This window comes from Staurois parvus, unplaced genomic scaffold, assembly GCF_062004578.1.
Source record: "Staurois parvus isolate SC_StPar_1 unplaced genomic scaffold, SC_StPar_1.0 ptg000022l, whole genome shotgun sequence".
Lineage (NCBI taxonomy): Eukaryota > Metazoa > Chordata > Amphibia > Anura > Ranidae > Staurois > Staurois parvus.
Genome location: NW_028317818.1, coordinates 253,959 through 275,645, shown reverse-complemented (window position 1 = coordinate 275,645; position 21,687 = coordinate 253,959). Strand labels below are relative to the sequence as shown.

At 41.0% G+C, this 21,687-nt stretch overlaps 1 protein-coding gene across 1 annotated transcript in view; it reads left to right on the top strand.

Annotated features, from left to right (window-relative positions):
• Window positions 1-14,693, top strand: part of PTCD1 (pentatricopeptide repeat domain 1) — a 28,105-nt gene extending 13,412 nt beyond the window's left edge. Inside the window, exons 4-9 of the mRNA XM_089691402.1 lie at window positions 1,587-1,805; window positions 4,110-4,211; window positions 6,137-6,799; window positions 8,124-8,240; window positions 9,919-10,101; window positions 14,420-14,693. Of these exons, the coding sequence (XP_089547528.1) occupies window positions 1,587-1,805; window positions 4,110-4,211; window positions 6,137-6,799; window positions 8,124-8,240; window positions 9,919-10,101; window positions 14,420-14,554 (1,419 nt within the window). The 3' untranslated portion in view covers window positions 14,555-14,693. The remainder of the gene's footprint in view (window positions 1-1,586; window positions 1,806-4,109; window positions 4,212-6,136; window positions 6,800-8,123; window positions 8,241-9,918; window positions 10,102-14,419) is intronic.
• Window positions 14,694-21,687: the final 6,994 nt, after the last annotated feature.

Genomic DNA, 21,687 nt, shown 5'->3' with positions numbered 1-21,687 from the left:
CACACATGGAAGAAAGGGGCCGCTCTGCAGATGTAAAGGACTCCCACCTCAGATTCTGCGCTGTGCTCATTCTCTTGCTGAAATACAAGTCTTACAAATACTTGTATTTCAGCAAGAGAATGAGCACAGCGCAGAATCTGAGGTGGGAGTCCTTTACATCTGCAGAGCGGCCCCTTTCTTCCATGTGTGGAAAACACTACCAGGTGGCGAGAGGCTTTTGTGACCAGATCTGACCAGATCCATATGAGGACCCTGGAATTATCAGCTTTAAATGCGCACTTGAATTGCGTATCTGGTGAGTGCGCAATTCTTATCTTTATCACCTCATCCACGAATCCAGGGATTAAAGGTTATACCAGTCTATGTAATTTTGCAGTTGAATACTTCCAACAGCACCTGTCCCTTTTTAGGACTGAAATAAAGTAGTCTGCCGTTATTATGTTAATTGCCAAACTTTTGCAATATGTTTTAAGAATAAGGCCTCGTTCACACACGACATATTATAGGACACATCAGTGTGAGGGCAATGTTTACCTACATGAGGATGTACAGGTATTCCGTGCATCCCCATGCAGGCAGTCCTATTGATGTAATTTGGGACACAGATGTTGCTCCCAATTTGACATGTATGGATGCATGCCCCCAAGCTCACACTGGCTGCATTCGGGGCTGTGCACCCGCACCCACACGGATTTCAGATTGGGAGCAGTGGCTATGTGACTTTGACATGAATCGGACTGTCTGCACAGGGATGCACAAAACACCTGTGCAGGTAAACACAGCCCCTGCACTGGTGTACGCTATAATATGCCCCATGTTAACAAGGACTTAAATAGGTACAGCACTGGATAGAGCACATTTGGTCCCTCTACTTAGCTCAGATGTTTGCTTCATTTTTGTCTCACTTGCCTGTACTAAAAGGAATGAAAACACAATGAAACCAAAAACACCCTCTTAAAGACTTAGAGCCCATTTATACTTTGGCACATATTACCATGTTACCTTAAGGCATCGCATTTTATTGAACAGTCTTCATAACCCACTTAAAAAAGGTAGAAATGCAGTGCGTGGTGTGTTGGGGTAACATTCGGAATGAACGCCACCACAGTGCGTCAACGTTCATTACTGCAATGCAACTGTGCGAAACTTACCTAGCGTAAAAATGGAAGAATGCAGATTGATTTACTTATTTTTTTTCTCTGCTCTTTTATGACTAAATGAATATACTTATATGCTGCCCTTCTGACAAGTGATTTGTGGTGGATTGCTTTTCAGCAGGGGGCAGGGGGTGCAGTATGTCACCTTACTAGAACCTGAAAAACCCCCACCACTGCGTTACAATTTATGTGATTGCGGAGCGACCCCATTCATTAGATTCTGCCTCCCAAACGCGACGGAGTATAATTTTTGCTATGGCATGTGAGACTAGTACCCCATATTTTCTATCTATTATGTATAGCACAGATCTTTTATTTAATCAGATTTTTTTTGTTGTGAGAATTCTAACACTTTATTCGCATACATGCATTTACATAGGAGTACAGAATTTTGATTAAAATTTTTATTTGTTTTTCTTTCATGGGTAGATGAAGAAGAGAGGTCTGATACCCCTTGATGCCACCTATACAGCTCTTTTTAATGCATGCGCTGAATCGCCATGGAAGGACTCAGGTCTCCAGTATGCTGTTAAACTGCGGAAAGAACTAATGGATAAAAATATTCAGCTTAATCCAGTTGCATATCGGGGCCTACTGAAAGCATACTCGCTGTGCTCTGGGCTGCAAAGTGGCTTGGAAATATTTCAGGTAAGCCAGTAGTCATAATTCATTAAGTAACATAATTTGTAGGCCTTATCCACCACACCTACCAGGCTGGTCAGTAGTTACTCTTTCTCCCTTCCCCTCCTCTGTGACTATTCCAGCAGAGCTGGCTCTTGTGCCAAGTGTTACTCCAGCTGTAATTGTATAACATTCCACATCTGTTAAATGAGAAATGGCAACTTAAAAAGTAATTTAATGCTGAAATTAGTCTCCCCCATTCCCCTAAATGCTTCCTTTACACACCTTATCTGTGCTGTTTCAGTCCCAAGCCTTCTATCTTCTTCTGTGTACTGGAGGCAGGTTGCTCTTTTGGGTGCCCATGATGCTGCCTGTGTGATATGGACATGGCTGTGTGGCCATCCAGTGTTAGGGTTCTCTCAGAATCCAGAAAATGATTTTGTTAGCAAAATAGCACTGGCCTGCACCATTTGCCATATGTACTGTACATACAGTGCCTTGAAAAAGTATTCATACCCCTTGAAATTTTCCACATTTTGTCATGTTACATCCAAAAACGTAAATGTGTTTTATTGGGATTTTATGTGATAGACCAACACAAAGTGGCACAATTGTGAAGTAGAAGGAAAATGATAAATGATTTTCAAACATTTTTACAAATAATTATCTGAAAAGTGTGCTGTGCATTTGTATTCATCCCCCTTTACTTTGATACCCCTAACTAAAATCTAGTGGAACCAATTGCCTTCAGAAGTCACCTAATTAGTAAATAGAGTTCACCTGTGTGTAATTTAATCTCAGTATAAACCCAGCTCTTCTGTGAAGCCCTCAGAGGTTTGTTAGAGAACATTAGTGAACAAACAGCATCATGAAAGCCAAGAAACACCAGAAAGGTCAGGGATAAAGTTGTGGAGAAGTTTAAAGCAGGTTAGGCTATAATATTATCCCAAGCTTTGAACATCTTACGGAGCACTGTTCAATCCACTATCCGAAAATGGAAAGAGTATGGCACAACTGCAAACCTACCAAGACATGGCCGTCCACCTAAACTGACAGGCCGGGCATGGAGAGCATTAATCAGAGAAGCAGCCAAGAGGCTCATGGTAACTCTGGAGGAGCTGCAGAGATCCATAGCTCAGGTGGGAGAATCTGTCCACAGGACAACTAATAGTCTTACACTCCACAAATCTGGCCTTTATGGGAGAGTGGCAAAAAGAAAGCCATTGTTGAAAGAAAGCCATAAGAAGTCCTGTTTGCAGTTTGCGAGAAGCCATGTGGGGGACACAGCAAACATGTGGAAGAAGGTGCTCTGGTCAGATGAGACCACAGTTGAATTTGTTGACTTAAAAGCAAAACGCTATGTGTGGTGGAAAACTAACACTGCATATCACCCTGAACACACCATCCCCACCGTGAAACATGGTGGTGGTGGCAGCATCATGTTGTGGGGATGCTTTTCTTCAGCAGGGACAGGGAAGCTGGTCAGAGGTGATGGGAAGATGGATGGAGCCAAATACAGGGTAACCTTAGAAGAAAACCTGTTAGGTTCCGCAAAATACTTGAGACTGGGACAGAGGTTCACCTTCCAGCAGGACAGCGACCCTAAACATACAGCCAGAGCTACAATGGAATGGTTTAGATCAAAGCATATTCATGTGTTAAAATGACCCAGTCAAAGTCCAGACCTAAATACAATTGAGAATCTGTGGCAAGACTTGAAAATTGCTCTTCACAGGCGCTCTCCATTCAATCTGACAGAGCATGAGCTATTTTGCAAAGACAAATGGGCAAACATTTCCCTGTCTAGATGTGCAATGCTGGTAGAGACATCCCCAAAAAAGACTTGCAGCTGTAATTGCAACGAAAAGTGGTTCTGCAAAGTATTGACTCGGGGGGGCTGAATACAAATGCATGCCACACTTTTCAGAAATGTATTTGTAAAAAATGTTGAAAACCATTTATCATTTTCCTTCCACTTCACAATTATGTGCCACTTTGTGTTGGTCTATCACATAAAATGTCAATAAAATACATTTATGTATTTGGCTGTAACATGGCAAAATGTGGAAAATTTCAAGGGGTATGAATACTTTTTTTCAAGGCACTGTATTTTGCGTGGTCTGATACCACTTTGAAATACAGTATATCCCGGATAAGTGATTTCTTTTGTTCTGAATTCATTTTGGCTTGGCATTGTCAGCACATGTTGGTGGAAACCCCTAGCTATACTGATACTCTCTGACTATTATCAGGCCATTCGGGCAATAATCATCTCGGGTCTCCTGGGTCTGTAAAGCCTACAAGCTAATTTTTTTTTGTTTTTTTTTCTAGGAAATTGTACAGAAATATAGAATTAAAGGTCCTGAATGTTTCAATATCCTCCTTATGGCCTGTATAAAGGATGAACAGTTGGGGTTCCGTTTTTCTTTACAGGTACAGTGATCAAAGTTTTTTTTTTTTTCTTCTTCTTTATTGGTGGAATAATTGAGGAATGGCATAAATGATGTATTAGGTTGTGTTCACACTGGTTATTTAGGCCGGTGCCAATTGTAGCGGCAGGAATTTTTTAATTCGCTCTGAATGGCTAGGTGCGACAGCTGGCCCAGTTAACTATAATGACAGGTCGATAGCTGCCATAGCTATTCATGGTTCTCTGCATAGCCAGAGCTGCGTCCAGCAGTAATCGCCACAGAAAGCACCTAGCTGCTCATAGACATAGCGGCAATCAGAATTCCTGCTGCTACAATTATCACCGGCATAACTTACTGGTGTGAATGTAGCCTAATGTGCATGTTGTAAAATAATTTTTATATTTTATTACATATTATAAATCTCTGACTTCCCAGACTAGATCACTCTAGTTAAAATGTTAATTTTCAATAAAACCATATACTTGTATGTTGTATATTCTTGTTTATTTTTTCTTTAGTCCCCATACATACCTGAGCGCTGTGTAGAGTGTTTCCCTACACTTGACAATGCTCAACTTGCAGAATCCTATGGTCTGTAGTTGTGCCTGTTCACAATTCAACACCCATTTCTCTTCGCTCAACACCTATGCTCAGAGAAGTACATGAAATATTTTTTGAGCGTGATCAGGCATAGACTTAAATAGAAGTGCCTGTAAACATGCAACAAACATGTTTATGAGCTTGAAGTGCTCTTTCCCTCTAGAACTGCTCACCCTTGCCCAGCCCAGGAAACAAACGTGCAAAAATGCTTGCCCAAAGATTGTGAAATGCTTAAAAATGTGTTTACATGTGCAAATAAATTGCCCTGCTTTGGTGTGAATACAGGTTCAAGGCTCTGGTAAGTGGATATGCATTGCCCTAATCTCCCCAACTGATCACAGGTTTTATAAAAAAACATAAATTTTGTTTGCTAGAAGATCGGCAAGGATAATGACCATGGACAAATATCATGTTCACCACAGGTTCCTGTGATCTATGTAAATGGTAATACTTTAAAGTAGTTCTAAAGGCTGAAGGTTCTTTAAGGTAAAACAGTTTCTGGGTGCAGACCCTCCCCCCAAAACACCCCCCCCACTTCCCCCTTATACTTACCTGAGCCCCATCTCAATCCAGCAGTGTGCATGAGAGCAGTGTCTCTCCCGGTCTCTGCCTCCTCATTGGCTCACACAGCAGTGGGAGCCATTGGCTCCCACTGCTGTCAATCCCAGCCAGTGAGCCAATGAGCACGTGGGGGGAAGGGCCAAGCCATGCTCTGTGTGTGAATGGACAGTGTCCATTCACAGGAGTGCGGTTCGGGGGACTCAGCTGGGGGGTGAAGCTTGGACCGCTGGCAGCGGACCCAAAAAGAAGAGGATCGGGGCAGCTCTGTGCAAAACCATTACACAGACCAGGTAAGTATAACATGTTTGTTTCTTTTTTTAAAATGCAGCCTTTTAGAATGGCTTTAAATCATTACAACACTGATAATGGTGACATTTTAAAACAAAGAAGTCATCTCAAGACCTTACTGCAATTACACCTGTTTATTATGAAGTGCATCATACATTGGTTTTAGGTTACATTCTAGTGTCAGTGGTGGAAAAACAAATTGAAACAAAGCAGAGTGGACCGAACAGAAATATTGGCAGTGTTTTAGAGAGCTGCACCAAAAAAAGTACAGACCATTACAGGTGTAGTAACTTATGTCCCCTTCACTGGGTCACTTGATGTCTGAACAACCTTGTGCTGATCTTTAACTTCCCTGCAACAATTCCGCAAAGAATTATGTATTGTCAGCACCTCTTCTAAAAGGAGGGTGGGGTTTTGAAGTCACATATAGGGTTAAATGTTTTTTTAAATAGTTATGCAGCTCTTTTATCTATGAACATTTATTTCCATCTGATGTAGGTATGGAGACAGATGCTGCACTTGGGTATAAAGCCAGATATTTACACCTATAACTTGATTCTTCGAGCCACCAGAGACTGTGGCATTGGAAAGCCTAATGAAGTGTTAAATATTCTGCAAAATTCCAAGGATTTGAATATGTTGATGTTAAGTGCAGGAACATCTCAGGAAGACAAGATAACCAGAGGAACCAAAACAAAACAATCTGATAAAGACCTTTTACATGCACAACTACCTCTGCATCCTGATTTAAGGGGTCGTCAGAGTACTATAACAGACTTTTCATCTACTGGGCGTCAGGAAGACATGGAAAACACATTTCAGGTTGCCATCAATCCATCTTTTCCTGCCAGTAATGTGCCAAACCTTTTAGACCTGCACCTAAATACTGATTCAGTAGTATCACTGACAAATGTCAGTACTCCCTATGATAGATTTGCCCTGATTGGTGACCTGGAGGGATTTCTTCAGAAGATGAAAGAAGACAATGTCTGCCCCTCAATAAAAACATTCACCCTAATGGCTGAAGTGATGAAACCAGACCTGCAGTCAGAAGCTACCCTTTTTTCCCTTATGGATTCATTCAAAATAAAACCCGATTTGACATTTTTTAATACGTTGATATTAAAGAGGAGTGAAACTATGGACTTGAAATCAGCAATGGTAAGATGAAAAAAAAAAACAGTTCTGTCTTTCTCCATTGTCTAAGTGTGCAGAAGTAAACATTGACTTATGAATCTGATTTGAAAAAATATACCAATTTCTCATATAGACCAAATTTACACTCTTCACTATAATTTCCAGATTCAAGGTCAGTGTAGCGCTAAGTGACAGGAAAGGAGAAAATGAAAAACTGCATCTGCATCAGCACACATGGGAGACATAACCTGGCTTTACAATGCTGCTTCATTCAAAATCATTTGTTTTAAGAACGTTTGTTGGATTTTCTAATGGTTAGTGAAATCAAATCGATGTTTGTTTTTTTACCACAGTGATGGGACAATTTGAGGAAGTAGAATAGAAATTTTTGCTCAAATGAACAGATTTCTAACAGTTGATGTGGTTTTTATATGGGAAATTAACTCCAAAATCACATGTTAAAAGCAAATAAAATTTTGAACGACATTTGTCCAGTCATTGAATATACAACGAATTTTTGTATGAATGTTCATACAAATATTCATGTGAACATTCATTTGAAAATTTACTAGTGTATAGCCAGGGGGCTTGTCAGTTCCTTTGTGACAGTAATAAAGTTGAATTTAAAAAACTTCCAAATCAGTAAAATGTAAATAAAAAAAAAAATTCCCCCCACCATGAACACAACAGGAAAGGGTTAGAACCTCTGTGCTGGGTTTTTTTATTGTTGTCTGTGTCCCTGCTGGGAAGAGTTACTGTTATTTTTTGTCTGGTTACCATTGTCACTGGGACTGAAAGTGAGGGAGAATTTAAAATTTTGGGTTGTCATCGAAACAGGAATAGAGGAGTAATCTTCTAATGGGGACTTTCCATGAAAGGGTTTTTCTGAAACTGGCCATACACTGTTGCATTATTTTGGTTCAGCCAGAAAACAGATTCCTCCAGCCTCACAAACAAGGATTTTCTGCTGTGACATTGTATTTTGACAGCTGCTCCCGCCCCAGTCAGAATGCACTGATCAGTGACTGCAGCCCCTGATTTAAGAAACATTTTCCAGCACGTCCCTTCAACAGAAGTTGATCAAACAACTTATGTTGAACAAGGATGGCCACACACTGATCAAAATGTGTCCGGATTAGCAGGGATCTTGATCAACGCATGGCCAGTTTTATTTTGGAGAGATATTCTCTCACTTCTCGTTGTGCCTTGCGACAGGATGTGAAGCATAGTCTGCCTAAAGAGACACAACAACCAAAACTAAAATAGCCTGACTGAGGTTTTGCAACCATAACTCACTAATCCGCAAAACCATAAATGAAGTGTTTGTCACCTAATTATATCTTTACAGGAATTGCTTCCAGTTTTAGCACAAAGAGGAATTGCACCAAACATTCACACATTCTGCAATTTGGCAAAGGCCTGCCGTAAGAAAGAAGATGGGCTACAGCTGCTTCAAGATATGGCGGTATTAAAACATTTCAGTTTCATCTTTTCACTGTCTATGTTTAATGATATCTGAAGCACTGGGAAAACATATAATTTGGAGCAAGGAAGGTTAAAAGCTGTGTCAGGTGAAAAAACCCCTGAATGTACATAAAAACCTGGTGAGTTTAGGGTTACAGTGTGCAAATCAGTTGTTTGAGGCCAGTAAAATTGTGCACTGTTTTCTCAGCCTGTGGCAATCTGCTCTGGAAATAATAGGTTTTCCACTTAAAAACTACTTGAAAAATTCTTCATTTTCGTACTTCTTAGCAAGCCATATGTGCTCTGCAGGCCTCTTGGCATTAGTGGACCTTGTATTTTAGATTCCAACCAAAGCTACAAGTTGCCACATAAAAAATTCCCAGAAGGGGGACACTGTGGACTTTAACTGGTGCAGATTAATGGATGCAAAAACGTGTATACATCACTGTTAAAATACATACAATAAAAATCCCCATTCAATATGGCAGACACCGATCTAGCTTGTCAGTGACCTGCTTCCTCAGGAGGACTTCAGGTGGTGATAATCTAGGATTATCATAGATATGAGCAAATATCTATTATATGCGTACACAAGAGTAATGGTACATAGTCTTTATATATATATACACACACACACACAAATACAGTAATAAATCTTTACAATAGAATGGACACTCACTAAAGTCATAAAATCCCCTTCACCAACACTTCAAGCTAGGAAGGGACATGCAATACTGAAAGATTTCAGTCCTGCTGACCTCACATCCAAGATAGCGGCACCCAGCAGCATTCTCAGGGCTTTTGGAAGTCTACACAAAGCAGGATTTTACAGGTCAAAACATGCCTAAAATATGTTAAATGCACATATATTATGGCTAAGTTGTTGAAATGAATGACCTGGTGACAGGATCTCTTTAGAAGTTTATTGTAATGAAAAAAATATACCAAACATCACTTTATAACCTTGTAAACAAAAGAGTAACGTGTAACCAAACCATAAGCTGCTAATGATGTCCAGCAAACACTGAAACTATGCTGAAGGCAGAACATTCACACATTTTACTTTAATCTGGGCTTTGCATTTGAGTGTAGCCAAATTCCAGAGAGCACCACACAGAGCTGCTGAGAGTGTATTTCTGAAGTCCTGCTTTCTGTATCACTTGTCATATTGGATGGTTACTGCTTCTTTGGTTAATGGGACTCTCGTAGAGAATGCTGCTGATTTTTAATGCTAGTTCCTGGCTGTCATTCTGTTGCTTTGAATTCATTGCTGACCCAAACATGATTTAAAGTATGCTTGTTCCATGTCTGTGACTGCAGTGTACTGAAGTCGAACACAGCCGGGCATTTAGCACTTTTAAAAGGTGGCCTGCAATGGCAGTCCCCCATACTTCTCTTATGAAAATGTAACTTTATATTAAAATGAGAGCAGGACTGTGACAATAACTTTTTGGCATGTACTGCTTCTCTCCTGAGGTTTATACGACCAGTACTGTGGTTTGTTATGTGTAGATTCTGGGTACAGTCAGACACTGTGATTTTAGCAACCGTTTTCGTGAATATAGTGGAAGAAAGTGATTAAACCTCACAAAGCAAACAAAAACACATCAAATATATTCTAGGTTCTGCTTGTGAACTTGTGCTTTAAATTAACCAAAGGCTGGTGTTGTGTTTTACAGACTGCTGGTTTCCAACCCAATAAGAATGTATACAGCACCTTGATCAATGTCGCATTAAAGAAATTAGATTACGTCTACTTAATTGATATCTTGCGAGACATGAAATGCAGGAAAGTGGCCCCTAATGAAGTCGTGATACGCCAGCTGGAATTTGCAGCCCGGTATCCACCAAACTTTGACAAAGTATGTAAACAGTTGAATGATAAAATATATATAGAATTTATTATTATTCTGTTAAGTAAAATCTACATATAAAAGTATACATTCCATTCAATTCCTAAAAATAATACCTGTAGCCTTCTCAACTGCTTTTCTTTAATTGGTCAACATATGTGATGATTGACAACATGGACTCATAGTATGGCTTGCATGCTTTATTTAATTTCTTTTTTTTGATCTGGTGTGTTTTCCCATTAGCACCACTCTAAGTAAAGCCAATATAATTTCACTTTTAAATGGAGTGTGAAAGATCTGAAATTTATGTTAGATTATCATTTCTATCTGTGAACCTAATGGGATGTTGTTTCTTGCTGTCCCTGTGCCAGCCATGCAACCCAACAACCCTGCCTCACTTAATTACCAAGGTGTTTTTGTCTGTGTCCCCTTTGAAGAGATTTCCCAACACTTCTTGTCTTGACAGGAAGTGAAAACCATTCTCCCAGCAGGGGACACTTTTTTTTTTTTTTTTTATAAATTTGATAGAAACTCTAACCCGCACTCCAAAGCAAAATAAAAGGATCTGACTGGAGTTGGACTTTCATGTCTCAAATCTGGTGTGTATTTTTTTTCTGTCAGTGCAAAGGTTGATGGGTATTTACTAAGCCCTGTACACACAATCCTAGTCTGGAAAGCCTTCCATTCCAGCAAAGCATTCAAAAGTTTCTAGAAACTTTCTTGTGGAGCACCTTCTACAGTAAATCTTTACAAAGCATTTTTAAAGCAGCTTTCTTCAGTATTTCTTCAGCTCCAGTATTGGCTTGTCGACTAAAGGTCTTAATAGTAGTGCTAAATATAGCTTTATAGCAAGCCTTTAGGAAGCTTTAGGATACATGCACACAGACATCTAGGCATAAACATAAAATATGCCCATCGTAAAAAAAAAAACACATTTTCCCATGGCTGGCACATCTGCAGATGGGGTGTGCAATCTAGAAGGCAATGGCTGTATGCCCCTGCTTCTCTGCATTCGCATTTACGTACACATGGCATATTTTACCAAATGCTGAAGTGTAGCTTTTGGTAAATGACATTGTACATGGCATGCGTGGATAAATGCCAGTGCAGAGAAGCATCAGTGTAAAAGCAAAAACAGCTTTTTTTTTTTTAATGGCTGGTTGTAACAACCCACCCAGCTGCGGGAAAACGAGATGTTTTTACAATAAGCATGACTTATTCCTAAGTACAACTGTGTACATGAGGCCTTGAAGTGTATGTCTACTTTTGCAGTCAAATTTGATAAAACTTCACTGTATGTTTGTTATGTTTTTCCATTCACACATCATACCTAAAAATAGTTTTTAAAAATTATTACCATTATAGGTGTTTGTGTGAAACAGGTGTTGGGCAGACTGCAAATTATGCACGCCATAGATGGGTCGAAAATCTGCCAATTTTTTGGCCGAAAATAAAATCGGACGATTTTCGGATCGTTAGTGGGATAATTGTTCGGCCGTTTTTCGGTATTTTGGCAGATTTTTTTTATCGGTAAAGTTGGAAAAAGATCGGCCGATTTTGCCGATCGGCCGATTTTTGCGGCAATTATGGGCAAATCGGCCGATCTTTTTACTGATAAAAAATCTGCGCGTGAGCAGTGACCTGCAAGAGGAAGACAAAAAGAAGAAGAAAAAGAAGAAGAGGATGATGAAGAAGAAGAAGATGAGGATGAGGAAGAAGAAGAGGATGAGGAAGAAGAAGAGGATGAGGAAGAAGAAGAGGATGAGGAAGAAGAAGAGGATGAGGAAGAAGAAGAGGATGAAGATGAAGAAGAGGATGAAGAAGAGGATGAAGAAGAGGATGAAGAAGAGGATGAAGAGGAAGAGGATGAAGAAGAACAGGAAGAGGAAGAGGATGAAGAAGATGCTGAAGAAGAGGAAGATGCTGAAGAAGAGGATGAAGAGGAGGATGAAGAAGAGGAAGAGGATGAAGAAGAAGAGGAAGATGAAGAAGAAGAGGATGAAGAAGAAGAAGATTTCCAGACCGGCAAAAAGTGTCCCTGCAGAGAGTTCCGCTATTTCTTTGACAGTTCCTTGACATTTATAGCGGTTGCAACAATGTATATTTGTTTCCGAAGAAAAACATCTGTATCCGAAATGGATACAAATAGATACATTGTTGCAACCGCTATAAATGTCAAGGAACTGTCAAAGAAATAGCGGAGCTCTCTGCAGGGACACTTTTTGCCGGCTGTAGATGGGATGTAAATCGGCCGATTTTTTTTTTTTTTTTTTTTTTTTTTTTTTTTTTTTTACTGTTCCTGGTAACGTCGGCCGCTTGAACGACCGATTTTTCGTTTTTTTAAAGAAAAATCATCCGGTTTTCTCCCCATCTATGGCCTGCATTGCTCTGAACAATTTGAAATCATACAACCACCAGAGAGGCGTTCTGAGGTTTCCCTCATTACCATAGAATGCAGAAGCCCTGTGTCTAGATTAACCCTTTGTTTGGGCTGACAATGTTAATCTAGTTTAAAATTCATAATAGGTTCTACCATCACAGTACACAGACAGGGTTAATTATGGTAAATAGTGTCTCTCCTGCTCCTTCTGCATAGCACAGAAAAACTTACCGTATTTTGTGCTCCATAAGACGAACCTGACCATAAGACGCACCTAGGTTTTAGAGGAGGAAAACAAGAAAAAAAATATTCTGAACCAATGGACTGCAGACATAGTACAGGAAATGACCAGAGACTGCGGATTTACTACAGGAGATGATCAGAGACTTCCGCCATAGTACAGGAGATGACCAGAGACCTGGCCAGCCAGGCTCAGCATCCTCTCTGAGGGCGGGGCTCACAACAATGTCTTCAGCGTACCCTGTCGGCTCTGAAGTGAAGTGATTGGAGCCCCAATCTAAGGGCGGTGCGGGCTTAAAGGGGAAATTCCGCTTTAATGCTTTGCCCCCACTCCCCATTAAGGATTGGCACCTTGGGGGAGTGGGTATCCGAATTTGACAGGTACCCGCTCCGAATTTCGCTGCAATCGCCTAGGCTATCAGAAGCGGAAGTTGACCTTCCTCCCCCCCCGTAGTCTTCAGAAAAGAGCAAGTAAAATGTAAGCATCAATTTTAAATTTTGATAAGTTATGCTATGTGAATGCGATCATCCAACAAATATAAAGTAGATTTTATCCCAATTTGGCTGCTAAAAATTAATTAAAATGTAAAGAGGATCTTCAGTGGCACACAAAAAATTAAACATTAGCAACTGCAAATACTGTAGCCGCTGACTTTTATTTAAGGGCACTTACCTGACCAGGGATTCAGTGATGTCCTCACCTGGCCTGTTTCTTCATCTGTCTTCAGGTCCCTGCCATCCCTACTATGGTAAGTTAGCTGTGAGTTCTAACGGCTTCACAGCCAGCTTCGTGCTGTGCATGAACAAGCCGTGCTGTGCTTTGTAAATGGTCCTGTGGCTTTCTTGGACCTGTGATGTGTCCCAGAAAGCTGCGGGGAAAGGAGAGCAGGGGTGAACAGCCACTCAGATCGCCTAGGCAATCCAAGCTGAAGTGGGAGTGGGTACCTGTCAAAAACTAGGTACCAGCTCCCCCACAAAAAATATTTGTGTCCAAAGGTGTTAGAATAGGATGGAGGAGGAGGCGGAAAAGCAGAATTTTCTCTTTTGGGTGAAGTTCCTCTTGAAGCAATTTTATGTTTTATTACAGTCCTTCTGAATGTAGCTACCTAATCCCCTTGATTACTCAGCATTTCCAAGAGTGAAAAGGAAGGGTTTCTCAAAACGTGAAATGCTTAGCAAATACTTTCTATACACGATGCTCCTCAAATAAGCATTTGGAAGCTAATGCTGAAGTAAACCCTAAAATCAACTCAAAAACATTTTGAAGTGCAGGCACAATGTGATACCTTCAGGTACTGTGTTAGTGTCCCTGTGGAGCTGTTGATGTCTTTGTATGGGCAAAGTATTTCTAAAAAGTAATCACAATTTAGAATTTTCTTTAAATTCCACTGTATGAGGTTTTTTTTTTTTGATGGTTCGTTATGGCCTTTATTATTTTGGATTGTATTGGGCAGTATGTGTATCTTTGGCCAAGAACAATAGAAAACTGTCCCCTGATGTCCCAGTACAAAGAAACACTTACTTGGGAACCTAATATATAAAAGAGTAAATTTTTCTAAGGACACATTCACACTTTTAGGGCACATCAATGTTTGTACACATATTAGCCACTGTTATGCATGGAGAGGTATGAATACAGGCTAAGCCTGACCACAACAGCATATCACATGTTAGCTGTTAAAACTAGTACAATTTTTTTTTTTATAGTACCAGAGAAAAAATGTGTTCTTAGAGAAGATTGATGGCTTCCGTGGTTACTACAACCGTTGGCTGGAATGGATGGATGCAGAAGAAACTGAACACACTTGGAAGAAGTATCGGACCAAACCAGAAAATGACTAACATCACTGCAAATGTCCAACTGCTGACCAGACACGTCATTTAAGAAAGCATTACAAATTGTGTGGTTTGATTGGATTTAATATTATTGGATGTCACAAAACCTTAATTTGTTTAATGTTTAAATTTTTATTTTCACAAATTGTGGTGTTTTATTTGCTTTTTGTTTTTTCTCCATAGTTTTTATGTATCTTTATTAACCTTCCCAATACAATTTTAACATATAAACACACACTAAGGCAACATTAGACAAACTTTAGTACACTGGGGTTTATTCATGAAAACTGGAGAGTGCAAAATCTGGTGCAGCTCTGCATAGAAACTAGAAATCAGCTTTCTGTTATCAAAGCTTAATTGAACAAGCTGAATGGCTACCATGCACAGCTGCACTAGATTTTGCACTTTCCAGTTTTAGTAAATCAACATCACTGTGTCTGCGAAGATCCTCATTTATCCAGGTCAAGGTTTAGCTAGTTGTAGTTAGTAACATTCAGCTGGATTTTTTTTCTGTCCTGTTGGACACATTTTGTTGCTAATGAGTGTCAAGAACATACTCAATTTTTATAGCCACGTGAAGTAACTCGGTCACCATAGAGTGTATGTAAACCCTAACAAAGAATATCTCCTTTTTTTTTTTTCTCCCTTTGGTCTGTCAGGTATTCCATTGGAAGCATTTTGATATCCAGGGGTTAGACAAAAGAAATGGAAACACTACATGATTTGAAGGTGCGAAAGTGACCACATGTTTTGCATTTAAAGCAGAAGTAATGTAACATTCTTTTGCTTCCGCTGTGCGATGAGACACTTAGCTAAAAAGTGCAAAGCCTCACTTTCGTCATTCATTGCATGTGCTGCTAGTAATACGGAGTCATGTCAGAGCTTACTGAGCTTCAAAGAGTGCAAATTGTTGGTGCCTGCTTAGCTGGTGCTTCAGTGACTGAAGTTGCTGTGAAGACTGAGATTGAGCTCTGCAGTCACTTTTCCAGCGCTTGTTTTCTTATTCTGGGTCACAGTCTTGCGCAATATCCTTTTGTCTCTTTCAGTCTTTTGACCATGTCCGACGGGTTTATGCTTATCAGACAACGTTCTCTCAGAAGCCGTATATGCCGCCCTAACCTTTGATACTGTACCTTGCGACACCGCAAATAAATTTCCAACTTAGGTCACAAAGGCACCAGCTAAGCAGCCCACAACAATTTGCTCGGAAGTAAAAGAGTGTTAAATCACTTCCACATTCAATGTGATACATGTCGTTACCTTCACACCTACGAATCAATGTAGTGTTTTTTTGTCCAACCTCTGTATATCTGTTTAACCACTTGCCCTCCTGAGGATTTACCCCCCTTCCTGACCAGGCCATATTTTGCATTACAGCGTTGCGTTACTTTAACTGGCGTGGTCATACAACGCTGCACCCAAATTAAATTTACGTCCTTTTTTTTTACTCACGAATTGAGCTTTCTTTCAGTGGTATTTGATCACCTGTGCGTTTTTTATTTTTTGCGCTATTTAAAAAAAAAAAAAAAACTTTGAGAAAAAAACAATTTTTGACATTTTGCTATTAAACATATCCAGTAAAAAGTTTAAAAATCAAATTTTGTCAGAAATTTAGGCCAATATGTTTTTCTGCTACATGTCACCAGTCAGGACCTGGTGATTGATGGCGGCGCAGGTAGGGCACACGTGCGGCTCATGCGCGCCCCCTACCCAGAAATGCAAAATCACACATATATATGTGATTTTGCGCACCTGTGCCTCCCTGTAGCAGTATTTCTGCTATAGGGCGGTCAGAAAGTGGTTAATAAGTACAAGAAAGAACTCTTTTCCACTGCACACAGGCTGGGTGCAGGCAACAAATCATTTCCTCGCCACACATTACACATAGCCGAGATTGGATTCCCTTCCACACAACCTTGATTTGCACAGTGTGTAGCTGGTTTCTGCAGCTGTGCTAACATTCTGACCATGGAATTTCACAGGTCAGAACTGCAACATAGCAGCCAACTACAAAGCTGCAGGGGAGAAAGTGCAGGTGTGTGCAGTATCGTTCACAGACAAGTACAGTGTCCAGGGAGGAGGAGGGCATCAGCCTGCTGATTTTGAATGTTTGCCCACTCACGAAGGAATGATCAGTCTAAAAATTGAATGTTAGGTGTATTGTAACACTGAGAGACAGAATAGCAACAAAAAAATTCAAAAGAAATGCATGTCTAACAAATTATGCACTGATTTGCATGTTCATGTGGGGAATTATTTGATACCCTTCACAGAACATGACTTAGTACTTGGTGACAAATCCCTTGTTGGCAATCACAGAGGTCAGACGTTTCCTGTAGTTGGCCACCAGGTTTGCACACATCTCAGGAGGGATTTTGGCCCACTCCTCTTGGCAGATCCTCTCCAAGTCATTAAGGTTTGGTGGCTGACATTTGGCAACTCGAACCTTCAGCTCCCTCCACAGATTTTCAATCAGATTAAGGTGTGGAGACTGGCTAGGCCACTCCAGGACCTTAATGTGCTTTTTTCTTGAGCCACTCCTTTGTTGCCTTGGCCGTGTGTTTTGGGTCATTGTGATGCTGGAACACCCATCCACGACCTATTTTCAATGCCCTGGCTGAGGAAAGAAGGTTCTCACCCAAGATTTGTTGGTACATTGCCCTGTCCATTGTCCCTTTGATGCGTTACAGTTGTCCTGTCCCCTTAGCAGCAAATTACCCCCAAAGCACAATGTTTCCACCACTATGTTTGACAGTTGGGATGATGTTCTTGAGGTCATAGGCAGCATTCCTCCTCCTCCAAACATGATGAGTTGAGTTGATGCCCAAGAGCTCGATTTTGGTCTCATCTGATCACAACACTTTCAACTAGTCCACCTCTGCATCATTCAGATGTTCAGTAGCAAACTTCAGATGGGCCTGGACATGTGCTTTCTTGAGCAGAGGGACCTTGCGGGCACTGCAGGATTTCAATCCTTGTCGGTGTCGTGTGTTACCAATTGTTTTCTTGATGACTGTGGTCCCAGTTGCATGGAGATCATTGACAAGATCCTCACGTGTAGTTCTGGGATGATTCCTCCCTGTTCTCATGATCATTGACACTCCACGAAGTGAGATCTTGCATGGTACACCAGACCTAGGGAGACTGACAGTTGTTTTGTGTTTCTTCCATTTGCGAATTATTGCACCAACTGTTGTCACCTGCTCACCAAGTTGCTTGGCAATAGTTTTGTAGCCCAGTCCAGCCTTGTGTAGGTCTACAATCTTGTCCCTGACATCCTTGGACAGCTGTTTGGGCTTTGCCATGGTGGAAAGTTTGGAATCTGATTGTTTGATTGCTCCTGTGGACATGTGTCTTTTATACAGGTAACAAAATGAGATTAGCAGCACTCCATTTAAGAGACTGCTTCTAATCTCAGCTTGTTACCTGTATAAAAGACACCTGGTAGGCAGAAATCCTGCTGAATGATAGGGGATCAAATACTTGTTTCCCTCATGAACATGCAAATCAGTGCATAATTTGTTAGACATGCATTTCTATCACGTACCTGGTGTTAGAGGCCAATGGAGAGAGGGCTTCCCTTGTGGCTAAGTTCCAAACTCCCCTGGATATGGGACAGAAGGAGTCAGGCCCAAAGTAGCACAGGTCGCCTGTAGAAGTGCTTGTCAGTGGTACACCCAGGAGCACAGCTGATGCACTGGAATGGTGTCTGCAGACAAGGGGCGCCCTTGAGAGGTATGCAGGCCTTCAGGGTAGCAGAGGACCACAGAGTAGTCGGTTCAAAGCCAAGGTACGATGCCAGGTGGAGATTGGAACAAACGTAGTCAATAGGATAGCTGGGGTCATACACAGGAGAGTGAGTGGGAATATCTATTAGCCAAGCCAAGGTCAGACCAGGAGAGCAGGTGAGAATATCTATTAGCCAAGCCAAGGTCAGATCAGGAGAGCAGGTGAGAATATCTGTTAGCCAAGCCACGGTCCGATCAGGAGTCAGGCAGAGAAGACAGGTCCAGGAACAAGCCAAATCGGTAACAGGAGATCACAGTAGTAAGGGAACATGGACAAAGGTACTGGGGAGCCCGAGATCAACCAGCAATTTGAGGGACTGATGGACTTCCTTATAGAGGCAGTCTGGCGCCAAACTGAGCTAATGTGTGTGGAACAGTGCGCATGCGTATTCCGGCTCGCGTCCGTGCGCCAATGCGCATAGATTTTTGATTCTAGATTTCTACGGCCATGCAAGGTACTGGCAAGAATGCCAGGTCCCCCGAGTACCTCTGCTGTGGACAGAGCCCTCACTATTTTTATGTTTTTGTTGCTATTCTGTCTTTGTGTTACAATACACCTACCATTCGATTTTTAGACTGATCATTTGTTTGTGAGTGGGCAAACATTCAAAATCAGCAGGGGATCAAATACTTATTTCCTTCACTGTATGTATTGTACATCTTGTGTTTTCACATATGGTGTGAGACTGTGATGATCTGTCATGAGGTTAAAATATTATGTCGCCCTTAACCAAGAAGTTCTGGTCACTCAACATCATTCTCTTGCTATGCAAATCAAGGTTCCTTGCAGGATATGACCCTTTCACAGGCATTTCGTTCATCTGTTTTTCATCTATTTTCAGATGAAAATGGACAGCAATTCATTTCTATGGACTTGAAGATGTAAACAGATGATTATCTGTTTACATCTGCCTATAGCCATGTCCATTCAGGTCTATTGTTTAACCACTTCCCATCCACCCTATAGCAGAAATAGTGCTACAGGGCAGCACGGGAACGCAAAATCACGTGTATATATACGTGAATTTTCATTTATGGGTAGGGGACGACCGTGCGCCCTACCCGTGTCACCATTCACGGCGGTCAATCCTGACCAGTGATTGCTCGCAAATACCCATTGATTGCTGAGGATCTCCGATGGGGAGAACAGTACTCCCTGTCAGCTCGTGCACACTGCTTTGCACGGCTGTGCTCAGAACAGCCATACAGAGCAGTGTGCTTACAGTGAAGCACACTGACACGGCCCCCTCTGTGAAACACTCCCAGCACACAGTTAACCCTTTGATCATCCTTCATGATAACCCCTTCCTGCCCAGTGCCATTAGTGTGTTTTGTTTTTTTTTGGTTTTTTTTTTAGCATTGATCACTATATTGGTGTCACTGGGGATGTCAGTTCCCCCCAGTGTCAGAATGCCTTCCGCAGTCCTGCTATAAGTTGCTGATTGCCGCCATTACTAGTAAAAATTAAAAAAAAAAAAATATTCCAGTATATATACTGCCATTTGTAAACACTATAACTTTCATGTAAGCCAATTAATTTACATGTATTGGGATTTTGTTTTTAGCAAAGACGTAGCAGAATACAATTTGGCCTAAATTTATGGTGAAATTTGATTTTTAAAATTTTTTCACTGGACATGTTTAATTGCAAAAAGTCAAAAATATTGTTTTTTTCTCAAAATTGTCGCTTTTTTTTTATAGCGCAAAAAAATAAACGCACAATCAAATACCACCGAAAGAAAGCTTAATTCGTGGGGGGAAAAAAAAAGGACATAAATTTCATTTGGTTGTTGTGACGATCGTGGCGTCAGACCCCAGCCCTTCTCACCAAACTTGTGACCGAAGGACTAGCCAATCTAAAACTGCGCTGTCACGTGCGTAACAATGCCACGCCCAGCTGCACCCTGCACAAAGATTTTCCAGCTAATGGACCACAATCTATGTACTTGCAGCCTGGGAGCGATTGTTACTGGGTCAGGTTAATTACGCAATTAACCCTTCACCCTGCCACCACCTCCTTTTTGTACAGAGAAAGAGGAAACTCGGCAATAACACTATGATGGTTGAATAATCGTCTGTATACCACTGTCACCGCAGGCAGGGTATACAGAGGTTAAAACATACACAGTAGCGCTCTTCAGAGACGGGTTCTTAGTTTGCATTAAAGAGCTTTAGAAACAGTTCAACACTTTCAGAAAGTAAGATTTATTACTAAAAGGTCAAAAGGGTGCAATAAACATATTTACAGAAAAAAGGTGTAGCATATATATATATATATATATATACAGAGAACAATAACACAGCAAAGAGATAACAAAGAAATTTAGGGAGGTAAAGTACTTGCCAAACGTCCTGGTTTAAGCAGATCAAGTTTCCTGAGCCAAAAGGGTGCCTTATGTCCCAAAGTTAGTTCTGATGTTAAAAGGGAGAATCTTTAACTTATCTCAACTCGGCTCAGCTTAACTCCAAGCATAACAGCCTTTTTTTAGGAACTCAGCAGGGTGTCTCCTGAAAGTAGAGAACCAATCGCCTCATTTGGGGAGGGGTGTTGTAGGTGGGGAGCTCAGGCTATGACCAAATCCCTCCCAAATTATACTATGGTCAATAACTTTTCCTAGGTACATGTAACATTCTATTCACGGGTAGATTAATACACAGAATCATCTGCTGAACGTCTAGATATGAAATATGACATACCTGCTGGGATGGTTAAGGAGATATCAGTTTCTGCTCTCCTGTAGATGTCAGATAGGGGGTGTAATATATCACACGACTTGTATTAAAGTGACCGGTCTGAATATATGCCTGGTTTTTATGTAAGTCTTTCATATTCCAAGATGTGAAATCATAGGGGGAAAATGGATGTTGAATGTGCTGTCTGGTTTACGACTACCTGGAATGTCTTTGTAGCTCAGCGAGGGACTGGTTTATGGTTTTACGATCCTTTTCCAAGCAGAGTCTCGCAGACATATGGGGGCCAGGCTAATTGGGGTTTATAGCCATGAGCTCTCCTGCTGGGCCTTGATGCCTTTTTGAACTCAGCATCCAGGGACCACGTGTCACTCAACAGAGAGGGAGTGGGGATGAGGGAAGCTGATTTGGGAGTAGAAAATGATAGAAGATGGAGGCCTTTGCCAAAATGGAGGTTCGCATCCATCTCTGTGTGCACGATTGCTACAGTTGCAACGTTGCATGACCGCGCAATTGTCAATTAAAGTAACGCAGCGCTGTAATGCAAAAAATGGCATGGTCAGGAAGGGGGGTAAATCCTCAGGAAAGCAAGTGGTTAAATGAAACAAGACTTTGCATTTTTCTGTTTATACAGATCTGATTGGATGTGAACAGATTCCA